The sequence below is a fragment of the Echinococcus granulosus genome (assembly GCF_000524195.1).
Source record: "Echinococcus granulosus chromosome Unknown EG_S00030, whole genome shotgun sequence".
NCBI classification, from domain to species: Eukaryota; Metazoa; Platyhelminthes; class Cestoda; order Cyclophyllidea; family Taeniidae; genus Echinococcus; species Echinococcus granulosus.
Window position 1 is genome coordinate 214,734 of NW_020170410.1, and position 20,070 is coordinate 234,803.

General features: G+C 40.8%; 1 protein-coding gene across 1 annotated transcript; it reads right to left on the reverse strand. All coding sequences in view use genetic code 11, as the record gives it.

Annotated features, from left to right (window-relative positions):
• Nucleotides 1–250: 250 nt before the first annotated feature.
• On the reverse strand, nt 251–18,430 carry EGR_04645 (Apolipophorin; the record flags this gene model as incomplete). Its single annotated transcript, XM_024493894.1, has 33 exons — nt 251–604; nt 725–942; nt 1,020–1,128; nt 1,290–1,499; nt 2,256–2,437; nt 2,514–2,652; nt 2,970–3,239; nt 3,347–3,522; nt 3,752–3,917; nt 3,990–4,066; nt 4,105–4,324; nt 4,399–6,422; nt 6,471–6,743; nt 6,810–7,623; nt 7,823–8,009; nt 8,163–8,189; nt 9,016–9,259; nt 9,843–10,067; nt 10,140–10,543; nt 10,619–10,813; nt 11,133–11,395; nt 11,460–11,693; nt 11,774–11,953; nt 12,027–12,164; nt 12,237–12,404; nt 13,157–13,336; nt 14,270–14,420; nt 14,645–14,876; nt 15,036–15,240; nt 15,312–15,464; nt 15,992–16,225; nt 16,932–17,095; nt 18,373–18,430. The coding sequence occupies 33 exons, from the start codon at nt 18,428–18,430 to the stop codon at nt 251–253; spliced, it is 8,874 nt and encodes a 2,957-aa protein (XP_024351647.1).
• Nucleotides 18,431–20,070: the final 1,640 nt, after the last annotated feature.

Genomic DNA, 20,070 nt, shown 5'->3' on the forward strand with positions numbered 1-20,070 from the left:
CCACTGCCACCTATGCCGGTAGTTTCCACCTGGACTTGTATTGAAGCTACTTCTAGGCTCTCATCCTATTAATTTTTTAATTGGCTTACTCATTTCAATTTCTTTTTCTCCTTGGTTTTTTGAAATGTGGGCAAGCTTGAAAATCTGTTACGTATGATTATAATCCAATCTATTTGGATAAATCAAACTCCTCCCTTACATCGAAATCACGCATTAATCCTATTCTTAGACAAACGATTTCTTTTGGGACTCAGTTGTAACACAGCGACTTTACACCGTGTTTAATGATAAATTCTGCTACCTGACAATAATCACGCAGATTTTTCAACCACTTTTTATGACGTCCTTTTGACTTCAGCCAGTCCGAAATCATGATATCGGGGTGCCCTTTGCGATGCGATAGTCCCAGTGCCCCCTCCAGGAAGCCGTGCCATCGATGACCTACTTCAAGAAGGAGGATTCGCTCCTGACGGTAGAAGGTAAGAGTAATATCCTGAACTTCATCATGGAGTTGCCAGGAGATAGCAGTTCTTTCCACTGTCAAGTTAGTCCCTCCAACTAATTCAAAAGTGTTTGAGTCGCTCTCACGGCCTTCCTTCTTTATCTATTTATTCATTAAATAGATGATTAAAAACACCGCTGACTATAAAATTCAAGTCAAAAATTGCAATCATTCGGATTTTAAGATTTCCAGTCAACATCAGTCTCTAAAATATCATCTTACCGATCCTTGTTCAGTTACAGTGATGCTTGCATGGTTTTTGTAGTACGTAAATTGCGCTCCGTCTGCACCAAATTCAACAGTAACAGCGATTTCATCCCTTAGTACATCGTAGACCAGGACCAGAACTTCATCTACATTCGCTTCAAAGCTTATCAAGCGTTTGTCAAAGGTAATTATGCGAGATTTGCCCGCTGTATCAAGGAAGAGCCAGGATTTGTCTAACAAAGGAGGAGAAAGCAGTTGCAATTAAGAGTCTTTTAGATTATGATCTGGACAAAGTTGATATAATGCTCACATTTTGAAGGATGCTGGAGTTGTTTGCTAATCAAAGCCACCGTCCTCATTGCTGCCCTGAGTTGGCTTGCAACTACGGCGAGTTCGGATAGCCTCCTTTCTAGGTCATTCTAAAACGGAGTTCTCAAAAATTAAATAAGTTTTGAATGATACTAGAGAATTACATGGCTGTTGTCAAGTCTGGATTTTGAGACACGCTCTATTTTTCTCTCATAACTATGAATAGAAGGTGTGTTTGCCATTGAGAATGTCGTGTGTGTGTGCGCCATACCTCTGTGAGAGGGACGCCCGCAAACCTTGCGGACGCGATGCCAGCGGTAGTTCGAAGCCATAGCGGAAGGAAAGCTGTGGAATTCACTGTAATTTTGCTCAGATTTGTCGTGAAGGTGTTCACATCCACACTGTCATATAGCGAGAAGGGGGTGTAGAAACTTGTGATGAAGGACTCAAGCAAGGGCCGCATCATTCTCTGTCCACATTTCTGCAATAATTAATTAATTAATAATTCCTCTACAAGATACACACCTATTGTTCACCTCCTTAATCTCCGTGCACCAGCGTCTTTTACAACCTACGAAACATGTTTTTGTGGCCTTGTGATGCTTCTCCTAGCTGAACATTGAGCCTCCATTTGGGCTTGTTGCTTTTCATTCAGCTACATTAGCCGGAAAAAAATGGTTTGTATATATTCATATCTTATTGGCTAACTTTGGCTCCGCCCGGGTGAGTTGTGTCCGACGTCTTTTATCTCCCGCAAGCTCTACAACTGCTTCCACCATGACCCTTAAGGAGGCCTAAGGCTGGGATAAAAGGCATAAAAGTGGGTAATATCGCGATTCCTTGACTCTGTTGAAACTCAAAAAGGCCTCCTTGGTTTTTGATTTTGCGGTTACCTTAACTTACTCTGCCTCACTGGTTAATGACGAAGTGCAATTGATACTGAACGAAAGAAATCACCTTTAAAACTTCAAAAAGAGATTACAGGGTGATCAAAATTAAAGTAGAAGGCTCATGAGCTCAGAGTTTTAAACGCCTAGACTATTATAGACAACGGACAGTGGAAGTGAATCATTTGAATCAGCCTCACCTCAGCTTTTGTTGCAGCCGTAATGGGCGTGAAAGTATCCTCATCAACTTAAAGATGCGTTGATAGGTCAAATGTAGTTAAATGACTCAAAATGGAAGTTATAGGGTGTTAATTTACAAGAAGATCGGAATTACTTCTTGTTTCACTCACAAGTACGTTTGAACCACTTTCCTTCACCTCCGAAACGAATGTCGACACACCATCACGCAAATGTTTGACTTCGGTTATATTCTGAGAAAGCTTATCACAGGCATTGTTGAGCGTGTTACAGGCATCCTTAATGACGGATTTCAGGACGTTTAACTTTTTGCTGATTCCAGCTACGAAACTTTCTGTAATAAAAAAAAAGAAATTTTACACAGACTGGGTGGAGTTTCTTAGAGAGAAATGCTTAAAATAATGGCTTACGCATTGTTTTTTGATGAATCCAAAAGCACAATCTGACAACCCTCTTGACACCTTTAGCGCATTTCCGAGCCCAAGTGTCAATGGACTGAAGGACTTTTGTGACCCTCTCAGGGTTGTAGAGCTTGCGAGGATCAAAATTCTGTAAAGTAAATGAGTGTGTAAAAGTTATTTCATAATAGAACGTAGTCTAGCTACATGCACATGGGATATTCTAGCTGGAAAAAGGCACAGTTGACTTGGCATGTTTGACCACCCGTCTATACATCTTTGTCATTAACTCATCTCACCATCTGACTGTATCATTAATTCGTCTGCCTGTTTTCTATGATTTTTGTGCATTGATTCATTCATCCATTCTTTTGCTACTACATCCATTAATCGTCACAGCATTCTAACTGATATTTTGAATAACTATAAAATACTTGCATCAATAAGTCTGCTCATTTGATCAAGGACGCTGATGATCTGATTGTGTATTGTTTCAATCCGTTCCGCGAGAGTAGCGTTAGAAACGTTTCCGAGGCCGATTACCAATGGACCGTCAAGAGACACTATCAGGTCCTTGAAATACTGCACTGTCGATAGCCATGTCTCCTCCAATGCCGTCTGATTGAGGAGATCCTTCAGTTCGCTGGCCTCTTCCACCACCAGACTTATCAGATTTTCCTCCAACTCTGCCATGAAAACTGGAATTTTGGAGGCTGTCAAGCTTTTCACTCCACCAAACTGAAAACAAACAACAGTCATGTTAAGTAGGTTAGAAAAAAAGTAAGAAAGCCCCAGCCAGAAAGAGGCTATCACGCAATGCCTAAGAAAATAACTCGCAGACCCACCAGAAGCTCAACTAGAGCTCCAGCCCTCCAGTAACCATCCAATTCGTATGCTCCGCTTTGTTCGTCCAATTTTGTAGACAGCTCGGTGTCAAGCACAATTTCTCCCTCGTTGTAAATGTGCTGCAGGTTTCCTGCAATATTCAGCAAGCTTGACCCATTGCCCTGCAACACAGCCTCTACAAGGGCAAAAATTGTTTTAGCATGTGTGATGTTTTCAATTTTTCTAGATTCCATTTCTAATCTCGATAGTCCTAGTGTTTCATCCTGACTAATCATGGATCACCACCACTGCAAAGATGCACAACTATTTTCAAAGAACATCTTCTAATAAATTACTTGAACTAGAAGTCATTATTATTTCCGAGAATGGTTTTGTCTATGGTCTGCAATCAGTTTAGGATGTACCTGCTTGAGCGGTTTGCACACTGACAAAAAGCTTCATGGGATTCGCTGAGGCGCGGAACTCCGCCTCCATTCGCACTGTTCCTTCTCTGTACTGCAGTGCAATGCTGCCCACAGCTGCGTTTGGTTGCGATGCACGTGACATCCCAAAGATCACGTTGTTGTTGAACTAAGTAAGATGAGAAAAAGATGGTAATCTTCCCACTCATTGATATCCAAAATTGTATATTAAAACACGTACGTTCAAATAGACTCTTTTACCAGGGATGCGTTCGAAGTACATTTGTCCATTCTTGCCATCAACGCTTATGGTGGAATCTATTAAGAAGCTTTGGGAGTATATTTACAGAGCTTACTTATAGTTTTTCGAATGACACTTTCATAACGAATTGCGTCAACCACAAATGATCGTCCATTTCGATTGAGTGTAATGATAATTTGCGTCCGAAATTGGTCCAGTGGTGTTTTAAAAATCAACAACTCTACCACTGGTGTCGACAACGCATCTCCTCGTCCTCGGTGCAATCTAAAGGCTTTCCGCTTTGAATCCTTCACGAAGGCAAGGGTTACAGGTTCCTGAAAGGACCAAGAACAGATGCAACCCATCTGCCGGTATTATTTTTAAGCAAACGGTACGGACTGGCACCTACCTTTAACAGATACGAATTAATCTCCAATTTATTATCATTTCCGAAAGTGCCTTCAAGATACTTTATGACGGCTCCACTTCGAAGATTCTTGGTTCGTATGTAGTAGACTTTTCCCTCCTTCCCAAAATCGATGCGTCTTTCAAGATCTTCGAGAGCAAAGAACTGTTTGCCAAATGTTGCCAATAAAAGATTTCCTTGTCGACGATTCCATGCTATTTCTGTGACGACTGCATCCTGTTCGCGATCCACCCAAGCACCGAATCCGATGTCTCGATCTTTTGACGTTAAAAACAGTGCCCGTGGAATCCTTTCTGTGAATTCCGTCTCCACAATGATGGACTCTATGCGTCCGAATTTTGGTAAGATCATACTAAAGAATAGGTTTAGTTGAGCTAGCTTGCTAGCATCACCGCCTAGCAAAATTGATATGCAATCTTCCTTTTCATCAGCGCATCCACTCTTGACAAAGCTCAGCTTCTCACCTTGAACAAGACTGGTGAGCCTTAAATCATCCACTGTATCAATAATGTTGACTTTGTTAGAGAGAGCCAGGTAGACTTCCTCCTTAGAGCCAAGCAGAGTTCTCACCTCAATTTGAATCGGCTCGTGGACCTGTAGCACTGTTCTCCAAGCCTTCTCCCTCCCCAGATCGTAAGCCAGCCGGAAAACAACAGGAATAGGCAGACTCGGCAGACTGAAGGTCACCATAGAGGAAAATGGATTGACGAGTTCAAAACCCACTGCGTGATCATCAAGTCGAAGTAGATAGGTCTTTAGCTGAGAGTAGCCTTCCTCCTTATTTGTGTGTGGCAGGAGACTCAGAAGGTAGCCTGCATCAGTTTTTAGAATGAACTCGTGCTCACCGAGCGATTCAGTCAATGATTTGAGCACCATATCGATAGCTCGCAGACTGGGCGTGTTTGAAATCTTGAACATCATAGAGGCGATAGAATCACTACCAGTGGTTATTTTTCCATTCAAATCAAGAGTAAAGCCGTCATTATTGCGGACAAGACTTCCATCCCCTTCTATTTTCCCCACTACTTTATCGTTCATTAGAAGGGTCAGCTTGACTTCACCAGTAGATTCACCATGATGGGAGAAATTGAGGAGAAGAGCATGTTTGCTATCAACATGCACTTCCATCAAGGTAGTCCCAGTTGAAATGCGATCAAAACCAGCGACAAGATAGTCGGTAATACCCTTAGATGCCTTCGTGTTCTTCAACACTAGAGTGTAGTTGTTTGGTTTACTGCATTTAAAGTCATAATCGTAGTTCATCTCGCTGCCGAAAGAACAGTTGTGTATAGTGAAGACTTTGATAGGACCGTTTGGTAAGTAAGGGGAGTCAATATCTACATTAATGGTTAGTACAGAACCGTCTTTAGAAAGTCGGAATACGCTCCGCTCTTTGTGCAGTGATCCACTGGCCTCCTTGATGGAAAGTCTAGTCTCAATTAATCGCAAATCTTCACCCGTCTTCACACTAAACTCACAATCGCCCAAAATCGGTTCAGTTTTGAAAAAGCCTTTCACATCGAATTTCGCGATTGCCATCTCCTGTGGCATAGTCTGACTTGATACCTTCAACCGCATACATTTCAAACCTTTGAAGGTATGAGCCGGTGCGAAATAAACAAGGAGATGTGGATGCTTATTCTTTGTGGCGACGACCTCCGCTTTTAGTAATTTCTTTTTTTTCTTAACGACTTCAATTTCCATGTCGATGGAGGGTGTCGAACTGAACTCACCTTTGTATTCGAGTTCCAAGGCAAAATCGTGAAGTCTGGCATCTAATTCTACTTCCCAAATATCGGCCTTGCGTTGAACTTCAAATTTCCCTTGATGAACCAGCGTCTCTCCCACGGAGGCATTCGCATTGGTGAAGAATCCATTTGCACAAACTTCGTAATTCACCTTGGCTGCAATGACGGTTTGATTGTCATCTGGCAGTACCCATGATATCTCCACGGTTCCACCTTTCTTAGATTTGTCTATCTGCGCCTTCAGAGTTGCCTGCGAACCTACCACGCCACGTCCAAGATACTTCCTCCAATTAAGTAGCACATTACCTTCCAGCTCAAGGGAACCTCCTTTGGCATCCTCCATCTCGTACATGTACAAACCCTCAAGCATCTCGTAGCCAAAAGCTTTCCCCATGTTGGTATCCTCAGCGTAAATCTGAATTTCACCACCTCTAGTGTGCGGGTTCATTGTGCGGCTGATGCCGTAGCGGAAAGGCATTCCTGGCGGCGTTGCTCGATTTTCGTTCCATTCACCTTGTTGCTCTACTCTGAATATCTCATCAGTGAAAGTCCAGGAAACCTGTGTCTTATAGAGGAATCCTGTGAAGTTTTGCAACGGTGTTCCCGGGTGAAGTGAACACAGAAGTGAGAGTTCACCAGACTTACTATCCTTCTCACAGCTTTTTATTACCTTGAACTTGAATTCGTCATCCAGGTGAGTCCGAACGAATAGATCTACCTGTTCAAGATCTTTTAAATCGCTTTGAATATTCAGTTTTACGGTGGTTGATTTATTGGCTACCAGACCATGAACAGAGCCCTTAAAGGTGATCGAAAAGAATCGGCCTAATCCACTTGAAATGTAGAATTCAAAGCCACGTTTCAAAGAATCCACTATCAATAAGCCTCTGGCGTCAATTGCAGTCTTGCCACCTCTTTCCACTTCGAAGCCAGAATCAAGCGAAAATCCTCTTATGGTTGGCAGATCCACTTGCAAGCGGAACTTGGGGGCATTTGATAGGACCAGTGCGGTTGTGGCTACTGTTGCACCGTCAGAAATTCTCTTTACATAAGACCAATCATCTAGTTCACTTTGGGAGATATCAAAACTTCTGTACACATCATAGCGATGTTCAGTTCCAATGTAAACACTTGAGTTCACAGATACTCGGATTTTCCCATCAACAAATTGCAGAGTATAAGGCGACTCTATGCGAAACTCAAAGCCGTTAGCACTGAGTAGGTGAAGAGACTGGTGGTACTTGTCAACATCAATGCTCTCCTTGAATTTGTAAACCCATTTGTCACCACAGAGCACTTCACCCTCGAGTCTCTTTTCAAATCCATCATTGTCCAAGTACATACTTATCTTGCCAGATTTGCCCTGACACACAAGAGGGTGACGAAGACTTGCATTGAAGTGTCCATCAGTCACAACAAAGGCATCCGTGCTCAAATGGCCACTGATTTTCAGGAGAAGCTGTAATCATTTATGAAAATTTAAACGCCGTTTCATAGTTCTGTGGGCGTGGTAATCAAGCACCCATTAGTACGCCTAATGCTAACGATTCATTATATTGTTTTAATATTTTGATTCGTTTTAAATCATTATTATTGCGGATCACATAACCACTGTTGCAGAGATATGATCCCATTTGCCTCTGACCATTAAACTCTACCTTTTTATTTCTCTTCATTACACCGTCGAGTGTATAGGTGAATCCATTAACATGGGATGGCCGTCTCTTGTAGCCCACTCTAAGCCCAGCTTCATAGACGTGGATCCAGTGCTGCGTGTCGATAATCCACGAAGAGCTGTCCTCGGATATCCGCATAGCCGAGGAACCCAAAGCCCAGGTGTTTTGACTTAAGGCGAAAAAATATTCAGATTATAAGAAGCATGAAAAGTCACTTTTTGACGCTAAGCAAGAGCCAAAACTTTTGGAAATATACAGAGGGAGTCTAGAAGAACGTAGTTGAAGGGGAAATATCAAGTTTAGGGATGCCAAATTAACTTACGCTTGACCACTTTTCACAGACAAGAATCTGAAAGAAAGTAAATCACAAATTTTATTAATAAGCCCTATTTTAAGGATCTTCCCTGAAACATGTTAATAACAAATAGTTGCACACTAAACTTCTAAAATAACGTTTAAATTGGCATTCAGTGACAGAATAATTCATTAAAAACATATTATTAAGTTTGGTGTTGTCCTGGAGTTTTGTTTACACAGTCAAAATAAAATACTTTGATATCTCAAAAGCATTTGGACTTCACATTTGTTGTTTGACCAGTCGGAGGCAAACTGCTTTTAATGAATTAAAACACAAAACAACAAGAAGTAAAAGGGAATAACTAACTGCGTACAATTTTCAGAATAATGAAAAAGAACTTGTGGACATCAGTATGAAAAGATAATCAGAGAGGAGGTTAGATTCATTACTATCTTTATTTTAGACTGTCACATTGTTAGTCATGGATGAGGATAATCCATGACCCAAAAACGATGTGATTTTCACCTGATTAGGTGAAAGCACAAAAGCCATTATTATGTTTCTCTACTTTAAATCTCAGTGTAAAAATAGTCTACAGTGGCTCTTACCAGTTAGAAAGCATGGAACATTAGAATCTGGCCAGATTTGGATTGTAATTTGCACGGTAACTCGACAAATGTAATTCAAGTGATGTAAGGTTCAAAGCTCTACTATTAACGGGTAATATCGTGAACGAAGCTGAAACATAAATCTGTCGCCGTAGGAACATCGCAACGTAAATTTAATTTTTACTCTCCTCTGGTACTCACATACTATCTCAAAGTCATAAATGAAAGTAAAAGTCATTTCAGTAGTAAGGTAGCGCAAAATCACGTACAAGGAATAGTTGTAGATAGGCGTATAAGACAGTAGGTGAGGAACACCAAGATTATTGATCGCGACGGCTTTACCCGTCCACTTTTTCTTGGTATTTTCCTTATCAACTTGGAGACTAAACAAAGCAATATAATTCCTCGGTGCCCAGTTCATTTGCATCTCGAGTAGAATCGCCTTCTTATATGTCGGCAACTGTAGTTCACTTGTGTGTTTCACTTGGGTAGGTGTAGCGAACTCAGTACTCGCTAAAATGTTTGGCAGAATCGTGTTTTAATTAATTGGGCGTCTCATTCTGCTTGATTTTCCAACGTTAAGCATTAACAAGGAGAGGCATTTTCCATGAAAATGCCCTTTCTTTCGGTCGCTTCAAATGCAAATGAATAGGGATTCGCCCAAGCAAATATGATAACGTGCAATTTTATTATCTGATTTGAAAAAGTGGGTGTTGTTAAAAGATTATAACAAAGTTTTTTGTATATACTTGCCAATCAATTAATACTTCATAAAACCACCAAGATGGTTTTATTAAATCATAAAATACCCAATATCACCTAGAAAGTATTAGGGGACACCATATTTGTTGCCCCTGAAAATTGCTGGATGGCATTTATTCCAACCCAGGATTTTTGCGAGTGTTAAAACATTCACTTTAACTCGAAATAGTACAAAAGTGTTGTTTTTGAACTTTTACTTGGCAGATTTCTTTGCTCTTGACTTAAAAATAAGCTGACGCTGAGATCAATTGCTGTACCAAGCATTGCTCGAGGTACGTTCATCACGCAAATTCATGAGCCAGTTTAAGAGGAGTGCAAAAAAAATGAACCTTACACTTGAATATAAACGGTAAAATGTTGCTAGTTGATTCGGCAGCCAGGATGTAGATCTTTCCAACTGTGACCTGATAATTCACCGACAAACTGAAGTCGGGACGAATAAACTGGGCTGTGACTTCATGATCGGAGGACCCGACTTGTTTCACATTCCCAGTGATATTTGCTTCCCAGCCGGCAATATTCAGCTCTCCAGCAAATTCACCCTCTGAATTGTAGTTAACTATATAGCAAAAGGGAAGATATTTTTAGCATTGTATTTATCAACCAGGTTTTAACCTTGGAACAAACTCACCTAAGCAACTGTATGTGCTATTCCAGGGCATTTTAAGGGTGGCCAAGGTGAACCACTCGCTCTTCATTTCACGAGTCAAGTAGTTAAACTTGATGAGCTCCCTCGATCCCAAGAAGCCCGACCTTTTGACACTGTAGCGCTTGACCTCAAACTTCACTGACTGAAAGAGACCGGAAAAGCTCGGCTTCTCCTTGATAAAGCTAACGAATAGACCATCGAAGCGTTCCACCTCCACAGCATAGCCCGTGATCAGACCAGTGGAGGGATCTCGAAGTGAACTCAGGCTTGCGTCAAGACCAATTAGTGTCTTAAGAAGGGATGGTGAGCTGCGCAGTAATTGAGACTCCCCTCCTGATAAAATTGCCGAGGTCTCACCAGCTGGAGAAATAGCCTTCACAGATCGGCTAAAGAAATGACAGAGTATGTGTTTAAGCACAAGCTTCTCGTACGATATGAAGTTGATAGCTAGAAAATTTCACCTTATTTTGAATGCAGTCATTTTAGAGTCCACACCAAAGAGTCCAACCTCAAATCCCGTCAATTCCCTGATCCGATCCAGGAGGTCAATGGTGACGATAATCGGCACATTCACTTGGACCCCATCTTCAGTGGAATAACCCAGAAGCCCCTCATTTGCGTTAAGTCCCACTTCGACCAGACGCACGGCGTCTAAGCTGAATGAAGGTTGGGAAATTTTGATACTTACAAGCACAAAGTGTTTTTTTGCGTCTGCCCACTCAACCTACTTACAAATTCATGAGTAGCGTGGCCACGAGTGATGTCTCGCCCTTAAATGCATTCCTATTTTATCCGTGTTTTTAGCTTCAGTGTATGTTGGCTTTAGACTTAGAAGTCTGAATGCCTTTGTTGCGCACCTACATTCAAGAAGTAAGGTTTCATTGTTTTTTTCATACCCCAAGTGTGCTATTAATATGTGATATTCCCCCGTTTAAATGAAATCAGTTGTTATATTGGGAAGTGGCTGCGACTTACAAAACATTGATCCCGTATTTGGCATTCAGTCCATGGTAATACGTAATGTCCTGATGTATGGCCAGTAGATGGTTGATTTGCACGACAATTCCACCGACTGTTGAGAATGCTACAGTCTCGTTGATTCCCATGAAATCGGGTCGTGTTTCAAAGAGCCGCGCCAACTGATCGGGGTTTTCAATGTCATCATTGTAGCTGAGATCGCGACCGAACAGTCGCACTGACAACCTCGATCTATTGTCAACCGGGCTCCATCGACCATACTGAAATTTAGAGTCTGATATAAATATATATTCCTGTTTACTAAAGCAAGAAATTTTTGCCTACCGTCTCAGCAGCCTTAGGCAAAGCATCTATTCCACTCCTCTCCCTACTGAAGGAATGTTTATCTCCAGAGCCGTAGAGATAGTTTGTTAAGCTCTCTGAGTAAACAGAGTGATAGGCAAGCTCAAGAACGTTGACTGAGTAGCCCAGGACGTCGAGAGTGAAATTGAGATCCACGTAACGGGGTAAGATGCCTTGTGGACCGTAGACAACTGTCGCGTCCACACCTCCACCAAACTCAAATGGAAAAAAACCAACACAGTCTTTTTTTTGTATACTAATTGCGTATTGACGGTCTTACTCTATATTGAACTAACCTGACTCCCTGCCACATGCTTTTCCTTATAGAAGGATTGTTTAAAGATATTTGGCGTGTGATTCTCAACCATCCTCATTAGTTGAGTGTCAACATTTGCTAGCAGAAGAGATTCCTCCTGCTTGGCGCGGTTATTAGAGTTGCGTATTCCACTCAGATGGCTCAAAATGTAGGATGTGACCTTAAGTGTATGGTAAACTGTAAGAATGAGTGGTGGTTTAGTGCTCTATCCTCAGAAAACTTTTTAAACTGACCTGTTTATCAGGTTCTTGTTCGAGAAAATGCAGCTGAGCGAGCTTTTCTTGAGTAAGGTGTCGAGCCCATGAGCGGTAGGCCTGAATTCTCACTTCTACATCTTCATCAGAATTCGTAAAGACCCTCAACAGGATATCCTACAGGATTTCCGGTAAAATTTAAGTTTCCTCTCGGTGGAAGAGACATAAAGGCAGAGCAGGTGCTCTTACATCGACGTCCGAATCTTCAGGGAATCCACGAAAGGCCTCAGCAGCAGTTACACGAATAATCAGGTCGTGCTCGGTAGGCGAATTCAAACATCCAGCTAGTGCGGGATACACGGACGACTTATCGCTAACCCTTCCAAGATTCGAGATTGCCCTCAGGGAATCCAGAACCTTAAAATTGGTAGTTACCACCAACCTAAGAGGTTAGGCAATTTTCCTCAAAAAAACGAAACACGGCTAGACTTCAAGTGTATTGGTTAATCGGACTGGCTAATAGTCATGGTGTTCTTTTAAATATAAGCATTGTTTCATTGATCTACCAAGATAGTTGTTGAAGGAGGCACTTTGGGAACTCATAAACCGTAGAAACGTTGTATGATAAACCCAAAGTAAAACTTATGCTTCGGGGTTACTGACTTAACCGCGGGTTCTGCAATATAAGTAGCCACTACCCTTTTCGGCATTTCAAAAAGCGCCATTGCGAAAATTTAGCTTTAATCTAGTTGCTAAAATGACTAAATGTTGAAGTGCTGGATTATCATAATTTCCAGATTAGAAGTTGCCAAAGTTAATTCCTCTTTGAGCCAAAATAGAGCTGACACTGCTCAGGACATTCTATTTCACAATGTGTAATGCTTTAATTGTTCGCTTAACTCTTCGTTTTGGTTATGCGGACCCTCAAGGCCTTAACTTTTTACTACCCGGGGAAGAGGAGGGAACATTGCCACCGGGTCATGTTAGTGGTAAGCCAGCCCTTCTGTACGCCTACAACGCACATTTTGACTTCTTCTGACTCTAGAGATGACCCGAAGCGTTAACTTAAGGACACGTATTCTGACTGAGCTGTAAACTGTAATTTTCTATGGCATTACGAGACTGCAAACTTCTTGGGCATCGTTCAAAATGCCAAAAGTATGTTTTACCTTACTGAAATCTTCGGCTTGACCAAATTTGCAATAATTGAGCGCCCTCGACTCAAGGCTTCTCATGACCTCTTTCACACCCTCTTCCTCCTCGCATTGAGAATGTGTTTTACAGTAGGTTCGCAGGAGATTTGAGGCCACCATTGTAAGGATTTTGTGGCTTGACTTTGAGAGGGTTTGCTGAAAAAAGCGGGTCGATTCTTTGCAAACTAAAATAAGTTACTAGTATTCATTCGAATGTTGTTTTTCAGTAGCTATCGTAGTCTATTAAAATTCAGTGATGGCTGGGTGATAGGTAATCAGGCATCATGTTTCTGTTCCAACTTCCTAATGTTCCTTCTCTAATTCATCCGCATCTTAAAGGTAACTGTTCTTTGAAAAAGATTATAGTATTTACGGAATAGAGTCTTGTTGAAGCAAATTTGACTTATACGCAAATTCAAGGTTATGCAGAAAATGTTGGGACATTTAATTAGATCACCTGTCTTGTAAGACTAACCATTTATCTAGGATTCTAAACATTAATGCGCTCTTTAAGTGTCATAAATTACTCAGTTTAACTTACCAAACCTTGGAAACCATAATTCGGACCCAAAAACCTACTCCAGGTTACCGCCTTGCTGCATGTATAAATTGTCATTAAAGTCGGTAAAGTAGTGCCTTCTGAAGACTAAGTGCATTCATGATGTGGCTTATTTACCATTTGATCAGATCCTCGTGTTATATCATCCATTTATGAGGTCCCTATGAGATATTTAAGTAACTACCAGTAACAGATTTTACACGCTCCTTGAGAGGTGTTGCTTCACATTCGAAGGCCATATCACTTCGGACCGTCTAATTACTTATAGATAATTTTGCAGTAAAGTGACATTTAGATAGATGTATATTTAATCATCAAGGCTCCCGAGTCCGTGCGGTTTTAACCTCATCATGGTGATGTGGCTTTTGGTTCGCATCTCCGGCTTTTCAGCTCGTCTACACCGATGCGCAGGAATACATCTTCAGAAATGGCTTGAGGCACAATCGCATTTCACATAATTTACAATTTGTTAATTTTCACAATCTTGCCTTTTACAGGCCGTGTGTTACTGGGGGAAAAAAGTAGATTACCTCAACTTTCTTGATAAAGTTTAGAGAAGGGCTGGGAAGGAAGCTCATATGACCGACTGGGAAGGTGAAGTGAGTCGCACCAAGACACCATTCGAGAAATTCGACTGATTCTTCAGTTTGCGCATGAACTGCGGCATCAAAAAGCAGACCTCTAAAATATGCCGAAAATTTCCCCTTGAAGCCAAATATACCATGACTGTTGGAAAATGAGCTTAGTTACCAGTGTATTAAAAATTTACTAAATAGACATTATTTAAAAGAACTCCAAAGAGAAAGCACTTGTCAAGTGGTGTAAAGTGTTTCCCTGAATTTACTCGGTTCAAGGAACTCAGTGGTAATTCGACTCGATGCAACATCGACATCACTGATACTTACAGAGCTGTTTCACTGTAGGAAAACTCCTTTAAAGCATTAAACTTCGTGCTTGTGCACCGACGCATGTATTCGACAAGCATGAGGAAATCTCGAGCGTTTGCAGTCCTCTTCTCTGCAGCGACATCCTTCAACATTTGCATCACCCCTTCAGATGCCACAATTTGATGTGGTTTGGACCCAACATAGCTTTCTCGGTGGCGTAAGCTAGTGAGTACATAGGATTGGGATCTATCTAGAGGGGCAAAGAGACCATGAATGGTACGAAAGTATCAGGAGTGGATCATCACAAAACACCACAGTAAAACCATTGAGTGAATCAGAAAACTATAAAGAAATAATGTTTGCTTGTGTGTGCAGTGAGTTTTGTGAGGAAAGCAGTCAGCAAACATACCGATAGTAAGAGATCCAGACGACTTTGAAGAAATAAGTTTCAACCTGGTTATCACCTCAATGTCATTCAGTTTCTTCCACTGGTAGTCGACCGGACCATTTACGACAAACCACTCCCTGCAAGAGATCTCAGAGATCGGTTTGTTGTATTTTAAGGACACTCGGCATTCCTGTTCTCCATTCAGCATTTTGTATTTCGATAACTCCTAAAAAGAAAGGTAGATCTTATCTAAAATTGTACATAACATCCGTAAATTTGGCCAAGACAGCGACCTACGGAGGGAGTTTCATCAGAAACACCGTCAAGGCGGGTGATGAGGTCGTACTTGTCAGCGCATCCAGCAGTGGGCTTGTGTTTTTCAAAAGTAATCCCCTCTTCGTCACTACTCACAACCTCATATCGAGTCAGACATCTTCCTGAAATGTCTTCCTTCATTTGAAAGAAAAGGAGACGCAAATATCATAGGCATCGGTACTTTGTTCTTCCATTTATGAGTGCCCGGTGGAAATAAGCATTCAGATCTTAGAATTTTCGTTCACTAGCGAGCTAGCACAAAACGAGGTACTTGAGCCCTTAAAACAATATGTTTACCAAGTTGAAAATCAGATTACAGCTAAAACACCCGTAGTGAAGCGTCAATCATGCGGCACCGGGGACACTCTCAGCGCAGGTCTTATGTTTACATGGCACTACGCAGGTCGATCCTTCAGTCGATGCAAGGATGCATAAGATGTAGACATAATCGGCAATCGGAGTGTTGTGAAGGCTTTGATTTCGATAGACTAAGCAAACTCCTCCTGTTTCGCCATTATTTTCAGCTACTTTAAAGAGTGTTTTAGAGCCCTACTAAACAAATATGCACCTAAAGGCCTGTAATCTGATCATTCTTGACACCTAATTAAAGATTACCTCAAATCCAAGAGATTATGCCATTAGGCTGAGTAAATTTGACGTACTTCAACTGATTCTGAGGGCAGTTTCAACGACTTTAAGTCTGCCTGCAGGTGTGAGAGAATGGCTGCCTTCACATTCCATGCGAAGGGATCATCTGTCTCTGCAGGACAGAATCCAGTTACTGTCCCCTCCTCGAAACCGAAGTAGGCTATTTTGGCCTGCAGAATGGCAGCCGTAGTTGGCTTGGCAATTTGGGAGCCGTCAGATGTCACCTCAAAAGCTTCGACATCTTCCAACTGAACCGGTTATGAAAACAGGGAATTTTTTAAACATGGGCAATAAAAGGATTGTAAAGTTGCCCAAATTCTCCTCACTTATCAAATAGCATGTAGTTTGTTCAGTTTTTTATGAGAATTTTTCCACTGGAAGTGATACAACAAAATAAATATGATACCAGGTCAAGATGGTCATCAATCATCTCTCTTAACATAATATAAGGGCAGAAAAGGAAATTTATTGGTTTATTCTGTAATTTCCACTGTTTACTTAGCAAATTTTCGGCTAAAATGGTGAATAAGAACAAGTTTAATGCATATGCATTGTTCACCTTCAAAAACCATTTTTTCTAAGGCAGAATCCATGTGCCTAAAAAATTACATTAACAGGCCTATGCAGAAGAGCCTAAATAAATTATGTGTCTAAAACTTCAATTCAAGAATAAGAAAGACCTTCATTCTTCTTTAAGACGTTATAACAAGTTCCACCAATCAGATTTTTGATTTGTGCGGAAAATACCAAGCAACCAATGAAATTAAGGCCAGATTCGTCCTGACCTATATTGGAGAAATACCACTAGTAAATTGTTGAGAATAGATAAACGACCTCACTTAAAAATTCCCTTCTCTGCAAACTGACATGGACGCCTGACAATTCAAGCAATTAACATGCATTCAAAAGGCGGCAATAGGATACGTTTAAACAGACAAGCAAAAGGGAACAAACCTTGAGCTCATAGGTACAATCAGTACCGCCTGAAATGACAGCCTTGCCGCGAATGGTGAAACCCCTTTGTGAGGCTTCGTGAGCAGCACTGCTGACACGATGCTTAATCTTGAACTTGTATCGATGACACCGGAGCACGCCCAAGTCCACAAGTGGATTGTTACCTAAAATACGATAAACAAAAGCCATGATTTTTGTGCGCCTGTGTACATTGATATGTGTTCAGAAGTGACAAATGGGCATATTGGGTCTGGCTGCTGCCCTGTATTTGGGTGTGTATACGGGTACGACATTGGGTGCTCAGACGATGGAGTTATCAAGTTAGGGTGAAGACGATGTGAATAGATAATTAATGGTGTATGTCATGGCCAAGAGTTATCAGAAATGGGCCAGTTATACGGCATGCACTCAGAATAGCGTTGATCTTATTTGCTTTTCAGCTTTAACGTCTAGGTGCTCCACACTCATCTACACTCCGCCGTCTAATGGAGACTCTTGGCATACCTATTGTTATCAAAAAGAATGAAATTATTGCATAGAATTATTCGTCTTTGCGATATTTTTAAAAAAGCCACTGGTGATGGAACTCAATCACATTGAGGAGATGAGAGGACCAGAAGAAGGACTAAAAACGTTTGCTGTTCAAATAAGTCTTCCTCTGAAAGCTATGAATGAACGGGGATTGTTTTTCTTTGACAAGACATACGATATTTTTCGCTTTACGGATAGCTACGGCCAAACGCTTCCAAAACTTCGATTTACACTGTTTTTTTGCTCGTTTGAAGTAGTACCTAATTTCATAAACAGGTACACACTCAGATGGCAAAGAGATCACAAAGGAAGGGAACCCAAAACCAAGGGAATGCTTTTGTCATGGCTCGTTCTCCACAAACGTGTATAACCTAGTGAGGCATTAAAATAACGAAATAACTCCTATTTAAATCCTTTTTCTAAGATAACGGGGGATTCTGCCGTTTGAGGTTTGTTATTTCCTAATTCCTAGGTCATTGTTAATAAGCTTCAAGAAATCGACTTTGCTAATCACTGTTGCAAGTGAAAATCCTAAGCAAAAGACGTATTCCTTAAAAGGGATGTCGATGGATGGTCTTAAGCCACTATGAATTTCAATTAGTGAAAATTAAACTAAAGAAGCGTCTTGATGGTATTATTGTTGAAAGGATAAAAGTAAGTGCATGCTTAAAAACAGAATTACTTAATGACTGAACAGGTAAGCCATTTGAACAAATTAAACAACTCACCATTGCAAACAGCAGGGCACTGAAAGTTTTCAAAAGGTTTTCCTGCCGATGCTAAAGCATCAAAATCAGTAAGATATCCACAAAGCAGCTTTCATTCAAGCAAAAATTTATAAAACCCACTAAAGATATTTTGCTTTATAAATTGTGAGTGGGTGAATTCAATTAATTACAATAGAACTTACCAGAAGTTACAACACATGGAGCGACTGGAATTAAGACCGCAAGCACATGCATAAGCATTGTAGCGTAGCTTAAATGCCACATCACTTTTGACAATTCTTCCAGGTGATCATGAAGTTAAACATTATATAGGAAGGGAATGCGATCGCCTGCACATAAACAAGCCTGGAACCGATCGTGTCTCCATGTTTACCGAACATAAACAGACCCCGAGGGTTGCAGCTCTCCGGCGGGTCTCGGATATTAAAGGCTTTTTTATGTTTACACAATTTTCTGCATTTGAGTTTATGAGGCTTCACCACTGTATTTTTATTAACAAACAAGAGCAATTTCATGTGCACTCTATTCAAAACAAATCACTGGCAGGTGCAAGTGATAAATGATGATTTAAAGAAACAGCGTATTTGAAGATGGGACATATGCTGCAGATTTAATCCTCGCCCAGTTTTAAATTTATTTGCTCATAAATATCTGCGGGCACTCTGGGAGTAACAAGTCGTAGCTCCGAATGGTTTGTGGGACATTTGACTGTTAATACGGGGTCGGTTGATAACTAAGCGCCGCTGCACGAATGAATCACTTTGATGTGTAATTTAAGGAGATTCTGGAAGCTCAACGGTTAAAACAATTAGTTACATGCTAAAAAAGACACTTCCTTGGATTCCGCTTAGCTGCTTAAGTGTCGTGTTTATATGACTTAAGGAGAGAAGATTTGAAAAACCGACCTGCCAACAAGGTCATTGTAAATTAAATAGCGCCTTAAATTCAGGAGGCGGATTTAAATTATGCCTTCCATAAAAGTGGATTGAATTTAGTCATTCACTGACCAATTTCAGGCTTTAAAAGCACTTTTTGTTTCCAGGCAATTCTTAAATCCATTACATTTGTAAAGTTGGCACCATTATAAATACCGGCATTCGTTTTGCCGAAACATTAACGATGGGGAAAACAAATTCACGAATGTTGCCTGATTTGACTGAATGATTTGCAAAAGGTAAAAAAAGGAGTAATTACCCATATCAGAATTAACTCGATTTAAAAACGTTGGATTTACCAATTTTATAGGAAAACTAACGAATAACTGAGTTGCATTTGCAAGAAGAGAACTAAAAGCAGAAGCATTGTTTTTTTAAAAATGAAGGTATAGTTATTTCGAATGGTTATCCCTTTAGTGGTTAAATGCCATGGAATTTAAAGGTCGCTACTTGGTGTATTGACTAGCAGAGTTATAGAAGTTCACTTTAATTGCGCTCTAAGGACGCAGCGGATGTCTTTTGAGGTAAAGGTGTCAACGTAATCACAAAATTTAGAGAAGCTACTAGGTAACGGGGTCTTTCGAGCATGGGATCACATCGTATTATGAGAGGAGCCGAGGGCCTACAGGATTAGTTGCCACGCTTGCATTAGAAGCGATACACCTCGAAGACCAACACGAAATATTATGTTTTTTAAGAAAAAAATGTGTTAAATAATTACATCAAAAGATAAACACTACCGATCTTCCCCATTTACAAGTCCTAAATTGTGGACAAGTTGGTGCGGCGATCAAGGAACCTACAGCCTTTTTTAATTGATGGGTAAAAAAAAAATCGGTACTTCATAATCTCATGTAATATGATGGTGATTTATCCCTCGGTATTGGTGAGCCGGCACTTTTGGACTTTTGAATTAGCCTTCTTATACCTCGCTGGGTGGGCTGG